We start from the raw sequence: 21,879 nt of genomic DNA, 5'->3' as shown, positions 1-21,879 counted from the left end.
GCATTCCTGTTAAATTGGGCTGTGCTTGGCAAATTCTCATGAAATGGTAACCATTCTATTTTGTTTCTATCAAGAAGGCGATTTTCAGTGTTCTCTGCCCATGTGAGACCCTGCTGGGGAAAGCTATTCTCTTACAATACGAAGGACTTGGTTTAAAAAGCTTGTCACAAAATTACCAAAAAGCCTTCCAAACACGCGGCATCTGCCACTGAGTTGAGTGTAGGCCGCAGATTGCTAATCATGATTAGCAGTCAGGACAAAGGTCTGAGTATCAAACCATTGCCCCCCCCTCTCACTAGAGAGTTTGCTCTCTGCAGAAAAGCTCCTCTTCCATTTGTCCCACACTTTTGCCTGCAGCCACAGAAAATTAAAACTTGTCTTTTTGTTTCCTCTAATCCTAATCATTCAGGTCTCTGAAATACTTTCAACGCAAAACAATTATTTAGTGCTGCTCCAACTTGCCACACTCCCAGTCTGGCAAGCTGTATTTTTTAGATTACCGACAGTGTGGAAATAGTCCACACTGACCTGCCGAAGAGAAACCCACTCCCCTATCCTATATTTACCCTGACTAATCCACCTAACACGGGCAACTTAGCATGTCCAATTCACCTAACCTGCACATCATTGGACAGTGAGAGGAAACCCACGCACCCGGACGAAACCCACGCAGACACGGGGAGAATGTGCAAACTCCGCACAGTCAGTTGCCCGAGGTGGGAATTGAACCCACCGTGCTGCCCCTTTGAGCCACTGTGTTGCCCACTGTCCTGGAAAATAAAAATTGCATGATTGCTTTGTCAACAATCCTTTTCATCGTACTATGTGGGATGCAGATCCTTGTGTGGAGTGGAGAGTTTCTCTGGATATCTCTTACTTGTCTCCTGGATATTCTAATCATCCCCAGGGTATCTCCTATTCACCCAAACACTCTTCAATCCTTTTACTGGTTGAAAATTGACTAGCTTGCAAAATATCACGTTCTTTTATTTGTACTGTGGTCTGAAAATGAGAAAAATGGACCCTGCTTTAAAAGAGGAGAAGGTACAATGTGTTATTTGCAGCTTGTAAATAAACAAGTGAAGTTAGCTGTTGCATTCGGCCCTCATTGGAATTTACACCAAAAATCATTCCTGCCTGCCCTCCACCCTGCACAAAAACATTCACTTAATGAATTTTGAGAAGATTTGTAGCTCAGGTTGAGGTTCTGGATGTAAGTTTGCTCGCTGAGCTGGAAGGTTTGTTTTCAGATGTTTCATCCCCATACTGGATAACCATACTAGTATGGTCACAAAACGGCTGAAAACAAACCTTCCAGCTCAGCGGGAAACTTGCGGTCAGCATTTGTTAATGTTTAACAAACCCAGGAAATGTTGAAAGCATTCAGTGGATCAAATCACAGCTGTGAAAATGGAAAGTTGAGCTAACGTTGCAGGATAATTAGCTGTCAGAAGTTTGTATTCTGTAATTTTAGTGTTATTCTAATTGTCTTGCTGCATCTGGATTAATACATCTCAAGATGTTTTTCATTTTGAAACCTGTTTTACATCCACTCTCCCTCATTTTCTCAGTCAAACACAATTTAACTCTTGCAAAAAGTCAAATAACACCCTGGGACTGTTCTGTGGCTAGTGTCCGATCATCCTCACTGATGTTTAAGCAAGTAGGCTGGCTGCATTGTCAGGGAGCCAGACCTCGCTCCTGTCTGAACACTTGACTAAGGTTCTCCGCCATCAGTCTGGTACAATGGAGGTTAGAATGTATGAATTATCCTCAAATGAAAGGAGACCTGTTTCCTGTCTGTAATGATTCCAGCTACCTCTTGTTGTCTACAGGTGCTATTCACTTACAGTTCCACTCTGGGGGTCACCACTATATGTGGAGGAAGGTCACTTCCACAGTGCACAACATCATCGTGGGCAAGCTATGGATTGACCAGGTCAGATTGAGCAGCGTTAAACACTTTTAAAATCTCTTGTGGCTCAAAACAGAAATTGATTTCATTGAGTTAAATGTGAGGAAGTTGAAGTCACTACAGAAACGGTCATTGGACCTAGGAAAGTAGTGGGTCATCATCAGACTTCCTCTGTGTGCATCCATTAATGAACCATGGAAATGGGAAAAGGCAGGAGAAATCGATCCTATTGCAGGTAGAAAAGCAATGTTGTGGTAATGGTTCAGATGAGTAATCCAGAGAGCCAGGCCATTGTCCGAAGGCAAGAGATCAAAGGGGGAAATTTAACTTCAATTAATTCATAAATCTCAAATGAAAGGTAGTCTTGTTAATGATCAAGAAATTACCAGATTGTCCAACTCCATCTGGCTCACTCTCCAAAAAGGATGGGAATCTGCAGCCCTTACCTGGTCTAGCCTACGTTTAACTTCAGATCCACACCAATGTGGTTGATTCTTATCTACCTTGTGAATGCAATTCACTCAGTGGTATCAACCCACTGCAGAGAAGTACAAAAAGAATGAAACTGGGCATAGTTGGCCATTTCAGAGGGACAACAAAAGCACACATTGCCCAAGCGACTCTATAGAGTCCTTCTAACATTTGGAGATTGGTACTAAAATTAGGATAGTTGTCCATCGCTTACAAGAAGCACTGAGGCTACCAAAATCTTAGAACATATTCTGATTGGGGACCTCAATGCCCATCAATAAGAGTGGTTGATTGCGTAACAAATACATCTGGCTGTGGTGATATGGGTAGGAGTGACAGAACACACCCCTCCCAGCCCTCCAATACAATTCTTCTGGAAAGGACGTTCCTCTCCACACTGAAAGTAACCCTCAGCATGTTGTCTGTCACTATCACTGCTAAATTGACTGCACTCGGATAATAAGTGTAGTGGACCATCCCCAGCAGTAGAGTTATAGCTGTGATGATGCTGTCACTTAAATGGTTATTTTGTCATTGTTTTTCTCAAGACACATCGTAAAGGCAGAGATGCCGAAATGTCTACTTTAACAATGTCAAGAAGTGGCCAGTTCTCTCAGTTCAGTTTTTTTTTTCTAGTTTGGTTTAGTTGTAACAGTGAGAAGCTGCTGGTTTAGCTGTAGCAGAGAAACTGTTGCAGTCCAGATAAAGATGTCAAGCTTCAGCAGATGATTCTTGACTCACTTTTCTCTCTGAAATCTCCTGCCTGTACGAACCTGTGTTTGATTTTACCTATTGCCAAGGAGTATGTTGATGGGAATTGGAACAGCTCCTTAAGTACACTGCTGTGCCGGGTCAGTTAAGATTTCCAATAGATGTTATTCTAAATTCAGTTTTCTTTTGTTCGTGTTTCAACTGTAGTGTTTAAATAAATTTATATTTTGTTTAAAGCTGAGTGGTTTGACCAGTTGCATCACACCTGGAATATCCACATCTGCCTTTAAAATAAGAAAAAGTTAGGGGGTAGACTACCTTCTTAAAATATTTTGAGGGGGTCTGGCCTGGTCCGTAACAGTAGCTGACTACCATCTGTATCCTAAAGAACATACCCTTCACTCTACCATTACCATCAAGCTTGGCTCAACAAAGAGTGCAGGAAGGCATGCTCAGAGCAGCATCAAATACACCCAGATCAACCTGGATAAGATACAGCACAGGATTACATGCACTCTAAACAGCCAAAGCAGAATGCAAAACCAAGAGATCTCTCAACCAAACATTGTATTAAAATTCTGCCATCCTGAATTGAACAATTAGCCCAAGTAGAAGGTTCAGTGATGGGGGAGCTTTGCACATGAGTGCAAAAGACCTGGCTAAAGAATTGGTGAACTTTTACAGCCAGAAATGCTAAATGGATCATCTATCTGGCCTTGTTCCCGAGATCCCCAACATCACATTTGCCAGTTAAACCAATTCGAACCTCTCGACATGTTATCGCAACATGGCTGAAGCCATTAGATGCTGTAAAGGCTATGGACCCTGACAACATTACCTGGCTCTTGGGTGGTACTTTGTACAACATTGTACAACTTAACAGCCCAAGTCTGTATGTTATCTTTCTGTATATTGACGAGCTGTGTCAGTATCTGAGGAGTGGCAAATTTTGTTGAACGCTGTCACAATGTTTGAGAATGTTTTCCACCTGAAAAACAAGGGCAGCAAACGAACACCGTCTTATTTTGGAACTGTCTTACAGTTCAAGACTTGACAGGGCGGATGCTGAAAGGATGTCTCCTCTTGTGGGAGAGACTAGAACGAGAGGGCACAATTTAAAAATAATGGGCCTCCCACTTAAGAGGAGAATTTGCAGGTGATATTTTTCTCTAAGAGTTGAGTGTCTTTGGAATTCTGCTACAAAGAATGGTAGTGAGGTTATTGAGCACTTTACAGCAGAGGTAAATTAACTTCCTGATTAGTCCAGAGTTATTGGGGTAGGTTGGAATGTAGAGTTGAACCACAATTAGATCAGCCATGATTTCATTGAATAGAATAGCAGAGTAGGCTAGTAGGGAAAATGACCTGTTTCTCCTAATTCACTTGTTATACATGCCTTCACTGTTGTTGGGTCAAATTCAGAGACTCGCTCACAAACAGCACTGTGGCTGTACCTACACTAGTTCAAAAAGGTGGGTTTTCCGAGGACAATCATGAATAGGGACTTCAGGCTAACCTTATCAATGATGCTCTCATCCTGACAGCAAGCTTCTAAAAAGGTAGCCATGCATGCAGTTGTCATCATTCTCATGAGGAATGGATTGGGCCAACTCCATGTGATTGGGACTTAGAAGGTTAACTTACAAGGACACATTACATAAAATTGGATTGTAGCCCTTTGAGTATAGAAGATTGAGGATGGTCTGATTAAAGTATACAAAGTGTGGCAAGGATTCTATGGCCACAGAGACTAGTTTCTCTGCTGGGGGAAATCAGGAAAGAGAGATTGAGCTAGGCCAATCAAGAAGAACATCACCGTGTAGCAGACCTTTAAAATTCATCGAACTATGCATTCAAAACTGAGATTGAAGCGATTTTGTTCAGTAGGAGATGAAGGGATGCAGAGCTAAGGTGGATGAATGAAGTGCACATCACGGCATAATTGAATGATGGCACAGATCTAGGGGAATGAATAGTCTACTGCTGTTCCTATCTTCCATACATAACTTGCAACATACACCTGTTGTGAAAAGAACGCAAACCAGGCTAATACATCATGTCCCAAATGCTATATGTGCAGTGTCTATTCTGGGCCAGGTAATCTCAGGTGGAGAGATGACAGATATTATAACTGGTCCCTACTTTTGAGACATGTAGTTGTTTGAATGTTGGGTGAGGACGAACTTGGGTTTGGTTGAGATTTCCATCCCACTCTGAAGCAGGGTAATCTAGCAACAATTGCTGGCTTTGGGAAGCAGAGCTTGGAGAATAAGGGAAGAATTGAATGTAAAAAACACACATGCGTACATTGCTGGAGTGGTATTGCATTGGGACTGGCCTTGGGCAGAGTCTATATCTCAGTTAACACTGTGTTAATATTGTGTGGTCTTCATATCACTTTGAGGCCTGAGAAGAGATGGTATAAGCATTCCTTAGTAAACCAAAACAATAACACCATTCCATGGTCAAAGTTGAAGAGGAGTTGTAATTCCAAACTGTTTCCTTTATCGGTTCTGGATTTCCGGAAATTTCAGGATTTTTAATATCCTGATTTCAGGATATAGGGTGGCTGCGGAGGAAAGAGGAAACATGGTGACATGGTTCCCTAGTTCATTACGAAATAATTATGAACAGTTTGAAGGAAGACTCAGAAAGCAGTTCACAAAACCAGCTCCAGTTACAATAATTCAGTAATTACCACCTTTTGCCAAGTCAAAACTAAAGTCGAACTGTGGTTTGGGCTGAAGTTTTCTGTCATTTATTTCTGATCAAAGTGCTTTAAAAATATTGATAATCAATGCCATTCCACATAAACATACATAGAGGTGGGATTTTGATGGTTTGTTCATTAAAGTCTAACTGTTATCCTAGAATAGAATATAATAGTAATTTATTGTCACTTGTATTTTTTTACAAAACATACAGTGAAAAGTCCCCAGACTCTGGCACCTGTATGAATAACAGAAATCAAATATGAAAAAAATTAAGACAAAGTTCATCTTTGCTCATGGGTTTCCAAGCTCAAGGAAAAGACTGGGACTTTGCTTTGTCATTTCCAGATAGACTCCTTAGCCACCCTACAGACAGCAGAAGCACAAACATAGGATTAGTCCAGTTTATAAAGTGAGGGCCTCAGTGCAGACTGAGCTGGTGCAGGATTTCTGCGAGTCTGTAAAAATGCTTTAAGATAGCTTAGGTATATCAGATCCAGTTCTCACTCAACTGTGGGACATCAATCAATTGCACTTATGATTAAAAGGTTGTTACACATCTTGTATATAACCATATTGTCTGTCCTTCAGTCAGGCGAGATCGAAATCATAAATAACCAGACGAAGGACAAGTGTCAACTCAAATTCAGTCCCTACAGCTACTTCTCGCGGGAATGTCCCAGAAAGGTGAGTGTCACCTCATGCTCTACCTCGATACTTTATTGGGAAAAGCATTGGCTAAATGGCAGGAATGCCGTGGGCGGCACGGTGGCACAGTGGTTAGCACTGCTGCCTCACAGCGCCTGAGACCCGGGTTCAATTCCTGACTCAGGCGACGTTCTCCCCGTGTCTGCGTGGGTTTCCTCCGGGTGCTCTGGTTTCCTCCCACAGTCCAAAGATGGGCGGGTTAGGTGAATTGGCCATGCTAAATTGCCCGTACTGTTAGGTAAGGGGTAAATGTAGGGGTATGGGTGGGTTGCGCTTCGGCGGGTTGGTGTGGACTTGTTGGGCCGAAGGGCCTGTTTCCACACTAAGTAATCTAATCTAATCTAAAAAAACTTTTTGATGTAACTGTTATATGAAAGTGGGCTTTTAAACTTTCCGCTGTTTGTAACTTTGCGCATGGATACTGAAATGGTTTTGTACTAAGTTAAGGATCTTCAAATAAAATTAAGAAACTGTGGATGCTGCAAGTCTGAAACAAACACACAGGATGCTGGAGAAACTCAGCAAGTCAGGCAGGATTTGTGAAAGAGGAATAAATGCAATACAACACTACCTCCGAATGAAAGGGGTTGGAAAACTGTTTTTTTTATGCTGTAGTCAGAGGGAAGGAGGAGCAAGTGGAACAGTTTGTGAGGGGGCTCAGAGCCAAAGACAAGGGGTTGCTAATGTTGGTGAGGGGACCTGTTCCATTCCCTTCTCCTGAGCTGCTGAATTTCACCGGCAATTTGTGTTTATTTCATTAAAAACCTTGGTAATTGTCACCAGAAATGATGTTTTACCATAAAAGGTGCATTATTGAAAGTTGTAGACTGCATCTTTCTCTATATACTCTTTGTCTAAGCCCATGATCCTACCACAGAACTTGTTTAAAAACAGAAGATTCTCTCTCTACAAATTTAGCTTTCATTTCAACTGGGTTTCTAAGATTCTAACCTTACCATTTTTACTATTTACAGTTAAATTTAGCTGTTTCTTTCCCCCTCTATGGAGACAGTTTGTTGCCTCCCAGAGAGAGCGTGGTGTTTTAATGGGATATGGAGAAATTTTGGGAGATTGTCTTGCTCACTCTGTGGCTAAAGGCTGTTCAGAGAATCACCTAGGCTGAATAGATTCTGTCGAGCTATCATGTAGTACTGACTTTTTGAAAGAGCTATATAATTAGTCTCTGTCTTTTCCTCTTCAGATCCTGCAATGTTTTCAAGCTTTTGTCCAAATTTCTTGTTGGTAATCTGCTTTCATCACCTGGTCTGTTCAATATACAGTTCAGCAAAAAGAAGGGAATGGAGACTTAAGTAACGTGGTTGTCTAAATTACATATATGTTTAATGGTTCCCTGAAGGGTAATATGATGGACCCAAATCATGGATCAGCTGGGTTCCACTTAGAGATATGCAGAGTATAGCTAGTCTTGAATGGAAGCTGCATTTGTGTACAGCTCAACTAAGCAAAAATCAGAAAAGCAAAAATCTACTCAAAATTGATAGCTTTCTAATCATCAGTTGACTTGGGTAGTGAGCTCATGGCCAATGATATAAAATTTGAGTCTCAGTTAAATAGGGTCCTGATGTTGCAGTGTAAGTTCTCCTGGTGGAGCCCCAAAAGGACAGTCAGTTGCCCCATTTCTCCACTCACCCCTTTTGTCTCTTGGGATTCTTCAACTTCACCTGGAATTTCAGGGCCTGCGCAGTAAACAAAGGCTGAATATAAAACTAAAACCAATTTGCAGCACACGTACTGGCCTCTCCGTATGACTGGGAAGGTAGATGTTTAAATCCTACGTGAACCTCCTCCCACAGAAGGTCATCTGGTTTCATCATACCCTTCCATATATTTCTCCTTCATTTGCTGATCTACGTTCTCCTTATATGCATCTATTCTATTCACCTAAACAATGCTTGGCTCAGAGAGTGTTTTAGTGTTGAACTTTGATTAGGCTTCATGTGTTGAGTGGTATAGCCACAGCCCAAGTTCACTGAGATACCCACTGTGATGGTACACTGGGAACACTGAGCAAGTTGGTGTCCACAGTGACACAGAAGAAAAATTGTGCATATGCTGTAGTTAGAACTGGGTGCAGATAGGATTTGGAAATGTTTCACCCTGTGCAGTGACCCCTACCTCCTGTAAGCTTTCCTTCCATACTCAATGCAGTGGGAAATATGATGTAACACAATGATAGGGATGGCTAGACTGATGCAATAAATGTCTCCTCTCTCAGAATTTGGGGAAGTTTGTTGTAACGTGATAAGAGGACGTTTGTCTCCTGGTGCAATTAGGTGACCGGTGTAGTGACAGACTCAGAAGGCAGAGCCACTTACATCTTATCAGGGACATGGGATGAGAAGATGGAACTTGCAAAAGTCGTGGAGAGCAGTCAAGATGGGACCAGCTGCGAGGGCAAACAGAAAACCGTCTACCAGACTCTGCCGCCCAAAGTGCTGTGGAGGAAGTATGCACTTCCGTGAGTATCAGCTACTGACTTTGCAAGCTCACTGCGCATTGTAGGTCTGCCATGTACACTGTGCTGCAGTCACAGACTAACCACTAATGCACGACTGTGTCCTCTTTCCAAGAGCCATCAATGGCCTCCCTCATTCTTTTAGATTTTATGATGCAAGTCTACTCATGGATCCATATACACAGCCTGTACTAAACCGATTTATCAGTGGGAAGATTAATCCTTGCACTTGCTTGGAACACATTCTAATGTGACATTGCAGAACCTGTTTCCACCAAAAGGGATTAACCCCTTCACCCACTTCTTCCCAATTCTACTTGAGCACCAGAGAGTCTCTTCTCTACTGAGATATTAACCCTTTCATAACCTTCCATTCACTCACTTAGAGGAATGATGATTTTCTTTTGCATCTTGCATGGGATGAGGGTGTCACAGCTTGGGCCAACATTTATTGCCCATCTCTAGTTGTCCAAAAGACAATTAAGAGTCAATCACATTGCTGGGGGTCTGGAGTCACATGTAGGCCAGACCCAGGAAAGGACAGTAGATTCCTCCCTGCTTAATCACCATCATCTCAGTCCGAGTCCATCATGGTGCATTGTTATTGAACCATGCATAAAATCATCTATTCAGAGACGTTTGTAGAATTATATGAAAGATCCAACAGGTGAAGTATCGTGAACCTTTTACCCTATTAGAGATTCCTATAAGCTGTGTAGATCAGTAAGGTGAATTTCTTGTACCTAATCATATTATTTCAGACAATATAACAGTCAGATTGCAGCATTTAACCTTTACTGAGAGAGTAACGTCATCCCAAATTGTTCTCCCAACCTTGATCAGTCCATCTCCCGACGACTGCCCTCACACTCTCCAACCCCCAACCCTATTGTGAAACACCATTCTGAGGCCTGGGATCTCAAACTGCCTGATCATGCATGCATCTGGATGACGGTCCAGAGAAAACGAAACAGTGGATAATCAATGCACATGAGTAACGTTGCCCACAGACCTCCAAGCCTATATCCCACTCAACACTGAAACCACTTACTCCACTGTGGCTTGCCTCCATTTCCACCTAGTCCCTAGTGCCAGTGTGACTTTTGTAGACGTTTGGTATATTTCTATTTCTCCAGTATCTTACTTTCCATTCCAGCTTTCTACCCTTCATTATTTGGAACCCTGTTCAAAATTCAGCTGGATCTACCCTGATATCCACAAAATCCAGCTCAACCCTGTTTACTGTCTCCCTGTGCCTCACCGTGACTATCCCATCACTACATGGCAACCTTATTTCCACAGTGTCATCCAACCATCTACCCCTCCTGAAACCCTACTGTTTCCACTCTGTCCATCCTTCCCTTCACCATAGTAGTCAGCTGTTTGGCTCACGTATCAGAATTCTCTCCCAAATCTCCTCATTGTGGCACCATCTGCAGCCAAACCTTTAATCACATCCCGTATCCCACACACGTGGCTTGCTGTTCATTCTTTCATTCATTTTTTGTTCTTTCCGTAACAACTCTAGAACAAAAGATGATGTACGAATGCAAATTAATCTTGTGACTGTACTTCATATTGTCATGTACTGGACTGAACCCCTCAAAATATACAAAGATAGCCTAGCCCCTCCTCCTTATTTTAAATGTAGAATTAAGGCATTGCATTCCAGGTGCAATTCTATTGGTCAAATTATGCGACTTGAAGCAAAACACACTTTATTTTAACTATAGTGTAAAAATACAAAATAAAAATAAAAGAAATTGGCTTAGCTTAATAAAATGCTTATAAAAATGCTTAACAATAATTTTATATATGCTGCAACTAATTAACTGTTCCAATATAATAATATTCCTCAAACACACCCTTGGCAAAAACAAATTCAGTCAAATAGGTAGTCTCCCATGCAATTCTAGCAACAGGAAGAGAACCCCAGCAACTGCAGAAAGCTAAAACTAACACTCCTGGTTCTGTAGGAGCTTGATCCCACCCATCTAGACTGCTTCTATTGTTCCAACTTTTTTTTTAAATGCTCAAAGCCTCATAAGCTGTTTACTTTATTGGCTTTGAGCAGATCACTCTGTACCTCTGTCTCAGCCTTTCTTCACAAAAAAAGCAGAACAAAATGTACTCCTTAAAGCTCTAGTATCATTATGATGTACAAGTGAAGTCATTGTTACTTTTAACGACATGTAAGGTAACACCAGCACCGCAACATTCTGCACCTTGTGGTTTCAGGTCTAGAAGAGCCCTGGGAATGTGAAATAGATTATGCCATTCAGTCCTTTTGAGCTTGTTCTACCATTCATTTCAATCCTAAATATTATTTCCTAATTCATACTTCGACTCGATTAATTTGTTTTTCCTCTGTATCCCTCAATATCCAACAAAGTAAATCAGTAAAAGCCTATTGATCTCTGTCATAAAGATTTTAAACTGACCCAGTGAGTTCCAGCTTTTCACCATCCTTGCCTGAAGAAGCATTTCCTGATTGTAACCCTGAATGACCCATCTTGAATTTGAAAAATCCACCCTTATTCTGATGTTCTCCACCAGAGAAAATAGTTCTCCTGCAAATACCTCAACTAGACCACATTCAACCTCGTGCAATCAATGGATTAAAAGTCCAATAAAAGAACCTGTGATCATAACAAAACCCATTAAATCATCCTATTGAATCTATGCGAGAACCTCTTCCAAGGTCTCACAAATATGGTTGCTCTGTTAAGATGCCCAATAATCGGTAATTCTTCTATTGCAGTGAAAATGCAGAAAACATGTACTACTTTTCTGAACTGGCATTGACCCTGAATGAAATGGAGAGTGGAACTGCTCCAACTGACAGTCGCTTGCGACCGGATCAACGTCTGATGGAGAATGGTGACTGGGAGGAGGCGAACGTGGAAAAGCAGCGATTGGAGGAGAAGCAGAGAGCCGTGCGGCGCTTGAGAGAGGCAGAGGCAGCCACAGCTGCGGAGGAAGGTGAGGATCAACTGCGTGCTTGTTGTGGCTCAGCTGCAACTGGGAGTACCACCAGGTGGTGCTGGTGAGGTGTCTCAGAACACTGAACTTTCACCTCTGACCCCAGAGCTTCAGCCTTAACGGGTAGACCTCCAAGGAAAACGAGCATCTCCCCCAGAGGTCAGACTTAAAAATGCAATAATCCTCATAGAAAAGGAAGATAATTCTGAAGTCTTGTAACCTCAAGTAGTTATGTGAGAAGGAAAATATCACTCCACGGAAAGAGGGCATGCTGGCAATATTGGGAATGACTTATTGCTGGGAGTGTACAAAGGTACTTTCCTCTGCTGTCTTAGCATTAACTCAGGTGGCATCACTCTTACCTGTTATTTAGGTCACCAGATTCGAAAGTTGAAACAGATATCTAGGATGGGAGTCCAGGGAATACTGCTTTGTACACGTTGCATGCTGTGTTTCCCATGTTATAACAGTGGCTGTCATTTCAAAGCTGTTTCATTGGCTGTGAAGGCCTTGTTGGATGTTCTGAAATTGTGCAAGACATTGTCACAATACACGATCCTTCTTTTACAGGCAGCGAGTATGAACTCTACCAACCAGTATGGTTTGAGAAGAAAGAGGACCCCATCAGTGGAGAGGACATGTTCGTTTACAAAGGTGGCTACTGGGAGTGCAAGGACACCCAGGACTGGAAGATGTGCCCAGATATCTTCTGAGCACCGTTGACCTGGGCCCAGTGGACTTCAGAGTCTCCCTGCTCACCTGAGGGAGAGGAAAGGAGTGCTGCAAGTCTCCACTGCAGAACTCAAAACAGTGGAAACACAGGGCAGCTTTCTGGTACAGACAACGTTAATGCAAAAGAGCACCATGGATACACACTGCAGAAGAGCTACAGACAGCTGTTAGGTTAAGTGTCCGGGAAGTACTGCAAAAGCTGTGGTTAGTTTAGGGATTGGGCATGAGCACCAGTACTTTAACAATCAAATCCCCCTCCCCCAAAAAAAAATGCCAAAGTGTTACATGTGATCCATACATTTGGGCACGAAGGAGATGATCATTCATTATCACATTATCCTCACCAGAGATTTTTTTTTTTGTCCACTATTTAAGTCAAATGAACAGCGCCAACCAGTTGGCTGAGGAATTTTATTGCTCTCATCCTGTATCAGAAGGCAGGTTGGGCTTGTTCAGTCCTGATGACTTTGGCATCAAGGATGGCAGCACTTGTAAAAGCAAGTGGCTGAGACATAAAATGGATCAGCAGCCAAGAGGGAAAGGGTATTCCACCAGGCTTTCTCAGACTAGGAATGGAGGGTGAAGTGTAGATCATACCAGTGTCAATGTTGTCCATGTCATAACCTTGTCTAGTTTGAGTAAGTCGTCTTTCAGATCTGCCTAGAACCTCATATTGTCATGCTTCTGGGACTTTGTTGTGTAATTGCATTAGGCAGGCAGCAAATCACATTACAAGCAGCAAATTTGAGAGATTTGCACAGATTGTCACACTGCATTACTTAGCCTAACTTATCATCCAACATCAGTGTTATTATCTACTTCACCAGCTTGAGCAGATTAGCCCCACTTTCCCTACACAATCAGCTGGGTCACTGACTTAACAGGTTGCTGTCTTGCTGCTGGTAAACTGAACCATTTCAGATCAGCATTTCATTTTAAGTGTTAAGCCTGCTGCCTGGCAACTTGATATCACTCCCTTCTAATCCATAGGACTGGATAAGGCATGGCTGCCAAGATTTACAGCACAGTGTGGTGACGAAACCATGAGCTTGAGTTCTGAGCATGGTCTGGACCTCTGCCTCGCTTCTTGCCGTTCTGATAAATTGTCAAATTAGTTTCTAAGTGGCTATTAAAGAATGTGTCTTCCAAGAGCAGGTACAACCTCTTTGTAAAAACTAGCTATTTAGCATACTGCATAAAGTGTTCCCAGGACTGGTGAGACTACACGGCGGGCTGTACTTTTGGGAGAACATGCTCCCTAGCATCCTCCCACCATTGCGGGTAGAGATCATGGAATAGCCTCTTGGAACCAGCTTGGGTGGGGTTCAGAACGTGCTCTTTCAGGTCTGGTTCACCTGTGGGTTATTTTTCTGTAAATCATGTTGCTTGTGTTTATATCACAACTTGATGAGATGTATGATTCAAGGCCGAGTAATGGCTGGGGATTGGATGTAAGGCTGGTGCATTGTCTAATGTAAAATGAAAGTGGTCTCTGACCTTGGAGTGGATGCTTGTGGATCACATAGAGATCGCACGGCACCCTCTCACTGTGTCGATGCAGTCCCACAGAATGCTGTGCTGACAGTGAGGTCAGAAGAGCGGAAACACGAAACACGTAATCTCCAAATAGGAAATAGAGCTACTTGGAAAACAGAGCACTTCTCTCCTGAAAGTGGCTGTCTGGCTCTCTGATAACCTCGCAGCACGCTGCACAGACGCCAATTTCCCAATTCAGGGTTCATTTCCTCAGTTTCCTCACCTGCCACATTTCCCAACTTATGACCAGTTCTGTTGAATAAAGTGCTAATACTGTTTCGATCCATGGGAACCTAGTGTCCAACAAGAGCCGTGCAGGTTGGCTGATAGCAGCCTCTGATGCATTCAAGGGCTGCTGTCAGAATACCAGCCAGAAACCAATGAAATGGTCAGTGCAATCTATAATTCTTCAGCTCCCAAACAGTTCAAGCCAGTTGTTTGTTATTTCAGAGAGTGGCAGTGAAGAGTAAGGCTGTGTACACAAGCTTCCTTGGATTGGATTACCCTTCAGAGGTATCAGCTAGTTAGGGTACTACTGGAATATGAACAGCATGTGACTAAAAAAGATCACATATATTTAGGCGAAGAGTTCTCTTTGTCCAATTAGTTTGCAACCTTCAGAAATGCCATTCACACTGCTCTCCCCACCCCCGTCATATTCGTAAATGTCTCCGCTAAAGGCCAGTGTGTTCCAGCACTGGACAAAGCTCCTGTTTACTGAACCTTGTGCTTATTCAACAGTGCAGTCTTTGCAGCTCCTAGTGAGCGAGTCCTTGTTGGATCACTATTACATAGGCCAGAGGATAAGGAGTGGCATAGTAACTTTACTTCTCGGCTCCCAATCTGATATGCAGGGATGGCAGAATCTGCTGAGGAAGACGTTTGGAGAATTGATGTCGAGTACCCATTCAGAGCTGGGTTCCAGTGTTGCAGGAGGAGTGCCAGCCATTTGTTGGCTCAGAAATTCCTGTGGAAGAGAGAACTTGCCCAAATTATGTGACTGATTCCAGTGTTGCTGTGTTTCGTACAAAAAGCCTGTTGGGGATGTGGTACTGGTGACATTTATGAATTGTAGCTGCAACTTTTACTATTACAGACAGGGCTCTTCCATTGTGTGAAATCCCTCATTAGAATGTCACATGCAGACACACAAAATGTCTCCTTCCAGCAGTTCAGATGTTTTTAACAGGACAGAGGAGGGAGACTGATAGGTCTGTGGCTGCCTAAGTATAACGTTCAAGATTGGCATTTTTATAAAGGCTAATGCTGAACAGTTTAAATTTAATTATTGCAATTCTGTTTCTCTAATCATGTGTCCAAGCATTAATTTTCCTTCTGGATTGACATCCCAGGCAGGGAAATAAGATTAATAAGATGTGTGTGGGATTCAAAACCTCTTCAGACATTCCTATTAGTTACCCTCCAATAGCTGCCCATTCCACTGTCAGTGATAGAACTTTCTGACAGTTTCAGCCCTACTTCTGGAATACTTTTCCCTCTTTCCCACTAACTACACCTCACCAAAATAGCTTATACAAACATACATACTTGACTCTGTCTCTGAATTCCTCACTTGTTCTCTGTTCTCGCTTACCCCGCCCTCTACCCTACACACTGCCAACCTGTCTCTTCAACTTAGTATCTGTTTGTTGTACTCTTGAAAGCACTTTTTTCTACCTTGAAGGCACTTTATTAGTGGTGGTGTGTTGTTTGTTGTAATTGAAAGCTCTTAGTTAGAGCATTTAGCTAATGTAACACGAGCAGGAGGTCAGCCCTTGGCCCTTCTTCAAGCTGTTTGAACCTCAGCAAATACAAATACTTCCAAACTTGGTGTCTTCTGAAATAGTTTAGACCCAGCGTTAACCTGACCTTTCCTCACAAATCCCAAACAGTTTCCTAACTCAGTCGATCTATTATGCTGGTCACAATTTACAAAGACTAAATGAAGCACATCGGAGACTTAACTGCTGGTTTCTAGATGAACTGCTGAAAATGTGCAAATGACTTGATAATCTCTGCTGTGCTGAACAATTGGATAATTTTCTTGAAGCCATTCCCCAATGAATCCGAGTGCACAGTAGGACCAACTCCCAGAGCTGTTTCCCCTGTTGAACCAGGTGCTTATGCCCTCTGTGCATTATGTATACAGTTGAATCCTAATATACGCTTACATCCAGGGATGGCTGGAACACAAACACTTCTTCCATGATCACGTTTCCTTGTAAGTGTAGAGTGCATTTGGACTGTGATGTGACCAGACAGTACCTCTTGCTGGTAGCTCAGCTGATTGATTTGAAGAATTGAATGGAGAGCAGATGTCTCCAGCCAGTGATGAGGGAAAGTCCAAGAGGGATGTGTCCCCTCCTGCTACTTGGTCCCACATCCAGCTGAGAACTTCAGAGGCAGTGTCAGGTCTTGGAGGAGAGGACTATGTTCCTCCCTTTATGACTGGGGAATCTGTGATTCATTTCTGCAATCTTTCACAGAACCTTCAAACTTGCAGCTAAGAAACTGCAATCTCAAACAAGGGTAGCCCCTTTTAATATTCCTCAGTTTGTAATAAGTAAAGTCTAACTATATCCCTAACTAATGGGGACAGACTCTGATTCAATAATTGGCAAATATGTATATCTGGATTTCACTGTACCCATAGCACTTTATATCCCTTTCAGCAGCAGGATTTGATCTGTAATAAATTATTTTGTTCTGAATAGAACTTGCCACAGCACAAGCATAACTTGTTACTTCTGATTGATTGCTAGACTGTTGGAAGCATTATCTTGCTGGCACCTGTTGTGAATATCTTCTGGGGCCGAAAAGGACCCAAATAGACCATGAGTGTATATATTTACATTATTTAAACAGGTTAGAACATAAAAACCAAGGTTTATAGATCTGTAGTTTACATTTGAGATTGAATACCATATTTATATTGCTAAGATTTGCATATCAATAATGTTGAAACAGCACTGTGTTTATCCTGAGTGAATCCATGGTTACTTTGAAGGAGAAATGAGCGATGAAGAGAAAGACAAAATCTGATTATGATTCAAGTTGCTGGGAGGAGCTGGAAGCTTTGATAGATTGCTACTACAATATGTTAAGGTGCTGTCTTCCCCCAGCTGTTTTTCAGTACCCATCTGGTGCCTGTCACTGCCTCTGCAGCCAGGAGGGTAGCATGGTGTGACCAGCAAATCCCCTCCTTTTCACCCACTTCACACTCATACTAACCATGCTACTCTATGATTGGTCAAGAGGTGAGTGTTTGTATACGTATCTCCATTATCTTTCATTCACCCTCCCCCACCCTCTCCCTATAACCTTCTGATTGGCACAAATGGTGCCTCTAATATTTCTTCCTTGCTAAAATAATTCCAGACTGATGTTTTAGGTGTTGTACTGTTTGCTCAGATGACCAGCAAAGGGGATGCAAAATAGGCCACCAGGCTTCTCTATTTTAATCCATGTTGTGAAGTGTTCTCTTCGGTGCCATTAGGTTCTGAACAATGTATGACTGGATAAAGCACTGTATCAAAACTGCATGGGACAGGCTGTAGATTGACAACTGGGATCTTTGTACATCTGAGACAGTCCTGACAGCTTGTTAAGAACAAGCATAAAGTCCTCACCCAACAATGCAAAGCAGAGGAGCTTTACTGAGGTAATAAAGCAATGGAAAATTTCCCATCCTGAGACTGATATCACCTTATGGTTTGCATCCTTACCTTTCAGCAACGTCTACGTCCAACATTACCGTCAGCAAAGGTTCCAAGCCTTCAATACATGAGATACCTTCTGCAAGAAGGGGGTTGAATAAAATCCAGCACCTTCACTTTTAAGCTGACACTAGGGAATCCTCTTCAGATTATGCGTGAGTGTTTCAAGGAAAAGTCGATACCTTTTAGCCAAGTCTGGATTGAACAGGACAGTGGCAGGACTGATTCGTCCCTTAAAACAAAAGCCCACCTAGTTGGACAGGCTATTGAGATATCTGGGTTCTCTCACTATTACAATAAGCCAATTGAGCCATATTGAAATGAAGTAAACCATATCTTGGGACAACGCTGTTTACCTCTACCTCCAATGAAAACTGGTGAAATGAACTTTTGCCTTCTCACAAGCTCGGAGGCTATTCCTATTAATGTTATTTTAGATTACATTGCTTTTGAATTCCATTTTAGTCGGTGTGATTTCACCTCCACCTTGCATTGAGAATCTATATGTTAATTGTATAAGCCCCTCACCTCGTGTAAACTAAAAGCTGCAAATGGATCTGGTAGTTTTTGGGGGGAAAAAAAGAGGTTGAGTTGCAGGTATGCTGTAGAGGATGTGAAAGTCTGCTACCTGAAAGTGTGACACCATTATCTCGATGCTAGCTCTAACTAACTTTTTTTATCTGGACCTCCGAATACCCAGCAGCACCCCCAAGTCTCATCCTCAGTGTCAGCTGGACCACCTGTTGAACTCAGAGGCCACTTGGTCATGCTTTGCATTGGATCCAGTGGGATTGATGGTATACCCAGCTCCCTTGAGTTGTACTTATTTAGGTAGGCTAATATTGGGATGTTGTTCCCACCATGGAATTAGGGACAAAACCCACAAACTCTGGTGGATTGTGCAAGAATTATCAGTGTTGCCTTACCTTGGGACACTTGGATCACGTGCTCACTGAAAACTGCCACCAGGGTCTGAACAGAACAGTAAATATTATGACATGTATGCAATATGAAGGGAGTGCCATTTTTAAGTTGAGTTTATTCTCCGTGTTAGTACAGAAAAACTCAATTGTGATTATGCCTTTCTCTAATTCTACTTTGTAATATTCAATGATAGAAAATGTGCAGAAAACCTAGCTTACTGAAACCACACAAAAGAATAGTTTGCATTTTTAATGGTGCAAAGATATGTCCAGTGCTCCGTGTTAATCATGCTCTTCCCATATACTTGTATAACCTGCTTAATTATGCAAGTAGCCAAAGCTCCTTATTTTCTATGTAAATTTGAATTGCGTAAAGGAATATATTTACATACATTAATTATTTGCATAAAATGTTAGCTCTTGGGTGCACCCACCTGCTCGTTTGCATATTCCACCACTAACCAGCACCAATCAGAATCCACATTTAACTGACAGGGTAGCAGAACACACCCTTCTTGTGAGATTAAAGACAAAAAATGCCAAAAAAGTAGAAATAAAATAATATCAGAAATAAAGAGCTACTGTTGTATTGGTGCTTTGTGACATTTCTCTCCTATCATTTAGTTTCTAATTACAGCAATTTGAATTTTCAGTATTCAGGCACTGGTTGTGTACGTAATGCTGTCTCAGCACGCTGGAACACCGAGTGCTGCCAGGAAACTCCAGTCAAAACGATCATTGAATGTGACATCCAATGAGAACATCCTACCAGGTTCTAGATTGGTTACTGCCTACTGTTCTAGAATACTCAGTCCACGGTGGTCTGGATTGATCACCACCTTGTATTCAAGATTAATGCTTTTCCTTTTTTAAAAATTGATTGCGCCCTGCCCCCCCACAAGATGGTGAAAAATGGTGACTTCCTGAAAAATGTCCATATTACAGAGGAGGAGGTGCTGAATGTCTTGAAATGCATAAAAGTGGATAAATCCCCAGGGCCTGATCAGGTGAACCCTAGAACTCTGTGGGAAGCTAGGGAAGTGATTGCTGAGCCCCTTGCTGAGATATTTACATCATTGTTAGTCACAGATGAGGTGCCAGAAGACTGGAGGTTGACCTAACGTAGTGCCACTATTTAAGAAAGGTGGTAAGGAAAAGCCAGGGAACTATAAACTGGTGAGCCTGACATTGGTGGTGGGCAAGTTGTTGGAGGGAATCCTGAGGGACAGGATTTACATGTATTTGGAAAGGCAAGGACTGATTAGGAATAGTCAGCACGGCTTTGTATGTGGGAAATCATGTCTTGTGAACTCGATTGAGCTTTTTGAAGTAGTAACAGAGGATTGGAGAGGGCAGAGCAGTGGAGGTGATCTATATGGACTTCAGTAAGTAGTTTGATAAGGTTCCTCATGGGAGCCTGGCTGGCAAGGTTAGATCTCAAGGAATATAGAGAGAACTAGCCATTTGGATACAGCCATTTGGATGGTAGAAGACATGATTATAAAGTCATGAGGGGCATGGATAAGGTAAATAGATTTTTTTTTACCCCTGGGGTGAGGGAGGAGAAATAGAGAGCATAGGTTTAGGGTAAGAGAGGAAAGATTTAAAAGGGACCTAAGGGCTAATTTTTTTTTCATGCAGAGGGTAGTATGTATATTGAATAAGCTGCCAGAGGAAGTGGTGATGGCTGGTACAATTACAGCATTTAAATGGGGTCTGGATGGGTATATGAATAGGAAGGGTTCAGAGGGATATGAACCAGGTGCTGGCAGGTGGGAATAGATTAGGTTAGGATATCTGATCAGCATGGACAAGTTGGACTGAAGGGTCTGTTTCAGTGCTGTACATCTCTATGACTATTTGCAAGTATCTTACTACTACTATTGCCTTTTACCACTGGAACAGTCTGGGAGGTGGCTTTTACTGTAATGGGAGTAAATGATTTGTTTTCGTTAATCTCAAGCAGTTTTGCTTTGCAGGATATACTGCCGAGCCACTAAACCCATGAATAAAAGTCACCAATTGCAAGCTCTTCCTGCTGCAGCTCTTGACAAAACAGTATGGACAATGTGGTCATCTACCCATCTGAAAAGGTGTAGCGTGTTTACTTGTAAATATTGGATGTTATGTGCAACGTACTGAGATAATACCACATTAAGCTTTCATTTTTACATTTGTTTTGAGTTAGTTTTATTGTGCAGTTATCTTCCCCTCCCAAAGATGCAAACCCATTCAGAGCACAAACTGTCCTCTGCTTCCAAATTAAATTACCTTGATGTGCGAGAGTTTAGACATTGAAGGAAGAATTCTCAGATCTCAGAATAACTGCAATGTGGTCCTGGGGCAATTTTGGTCATCACTTGGATCGTTTTTTAGCAGCTATGATTCCAGAGATGATAATGACACATTGGAACTTGAATCTGGACCTTCAGGCCCCTAGCTATGATACCTACTGTACCTTCAGGCCCCTAGCTATGATACTCACTGTACCTTGATATCGAGTCAGCTGTTTTCTGTTTCTTGGCATTCAGTTGCAATGAGGTCTTGAACAGAGTGAGCCGCGGTTGCCTGAATGAAGTCTCAATAAGCTGGTACGGTCCCTTGATGGTATTATTGATCATCCTTCCGTCAGTTGCCCGATGGTTGATTGGGGGAAGCTGATACAAGAGTAATTGCTAGATTTAACAAAATGAAGAACTGCAGATGCTGATGAATTTGTCCTTTGATCTGATCAAAGGTTTGACCGTGGGGACCTGCATGGCCCCCAGTTATGCCTGACCACTTATTCAAATTCTACTAAGGTCTCTACCCACAACTCTTTCTCTGGTACATCAATGACATCACAGTGCGGCTCCCATTTCTCATTTGGAATTGGAAAACTGACCAATTTTGCTTCCAATTTCCACACTGTTCCTACCTTCACCTGGTCCTTCTCTGACTCCATCCTTCCCTTTCTTGACATCTGTTTCCATTTCTGGGGATAGGGCGCTGATTGATA

The 21,879-nt window shown here is 42.3% G+C and overlaps 1 protein-coding gene across 5 annotated transcripts in view; it reads left to right on the top strand.

Annotated features, from left to right (window-relative positions):
- Nucleotides 1–19,470, top strand: part of LOC132827185 (oxysterol-binding protein 2-like) — a 345,989-nt gene extending 326,519 nt beyond the window's left edge. For all 5 annotated transcript variants that reach the window (XM_060843759.1, XM_060843758.1, XM_060843757.1 and 2 more), the window contains 5 exons: nt 1,836–1,939; nt 6,400–6,495; nt 8,811–8,995; nt 11,754–11,974; nt 12,545–19,470. In XM_060843759.1, the coding sequence (XP_060699742.1) occupies nt 1,836–1,939; nt 6,400–6,495; nt 8,811–8,995; nt 11,754–11,974; nt 12,545–12,687 (749 nt within the window). In that variant the 3' untranslated portion in view covers nt 12,688–19,470. The remainder of the gene's footprint in view (nt 1–1,835; nt 1,940–6,399; nt 6,496–8,810; nt 8,996–11,753; nt 11,975–12,544) is intronic.
- The last annotated feature ends 2,409 nt before the right edge of the window (nt 19,471–21,879 follow it).

This window comes from Hemiscyllium ocellatum, chromosome 24 (genome assembly GCF_020745735.1).
Source record: "Hemiscyllium ocellatum isolate sHemOce1 chromosome 24, sHemOce1.pat.X.cur, whole genome shotgun sequence".
Lineage (NCBI taxonomy): Eukaryota > Metazoa > Chordata > Chondrichthyes > Orectolobiformes > Hemiscylliidae > Hemiscyllium > Hemiscyllium ocellatum.
Note: the sequence above shows the minus strand (reverse complement) of the source record. Positions and strands in the feature narration are given on the sequence as shown.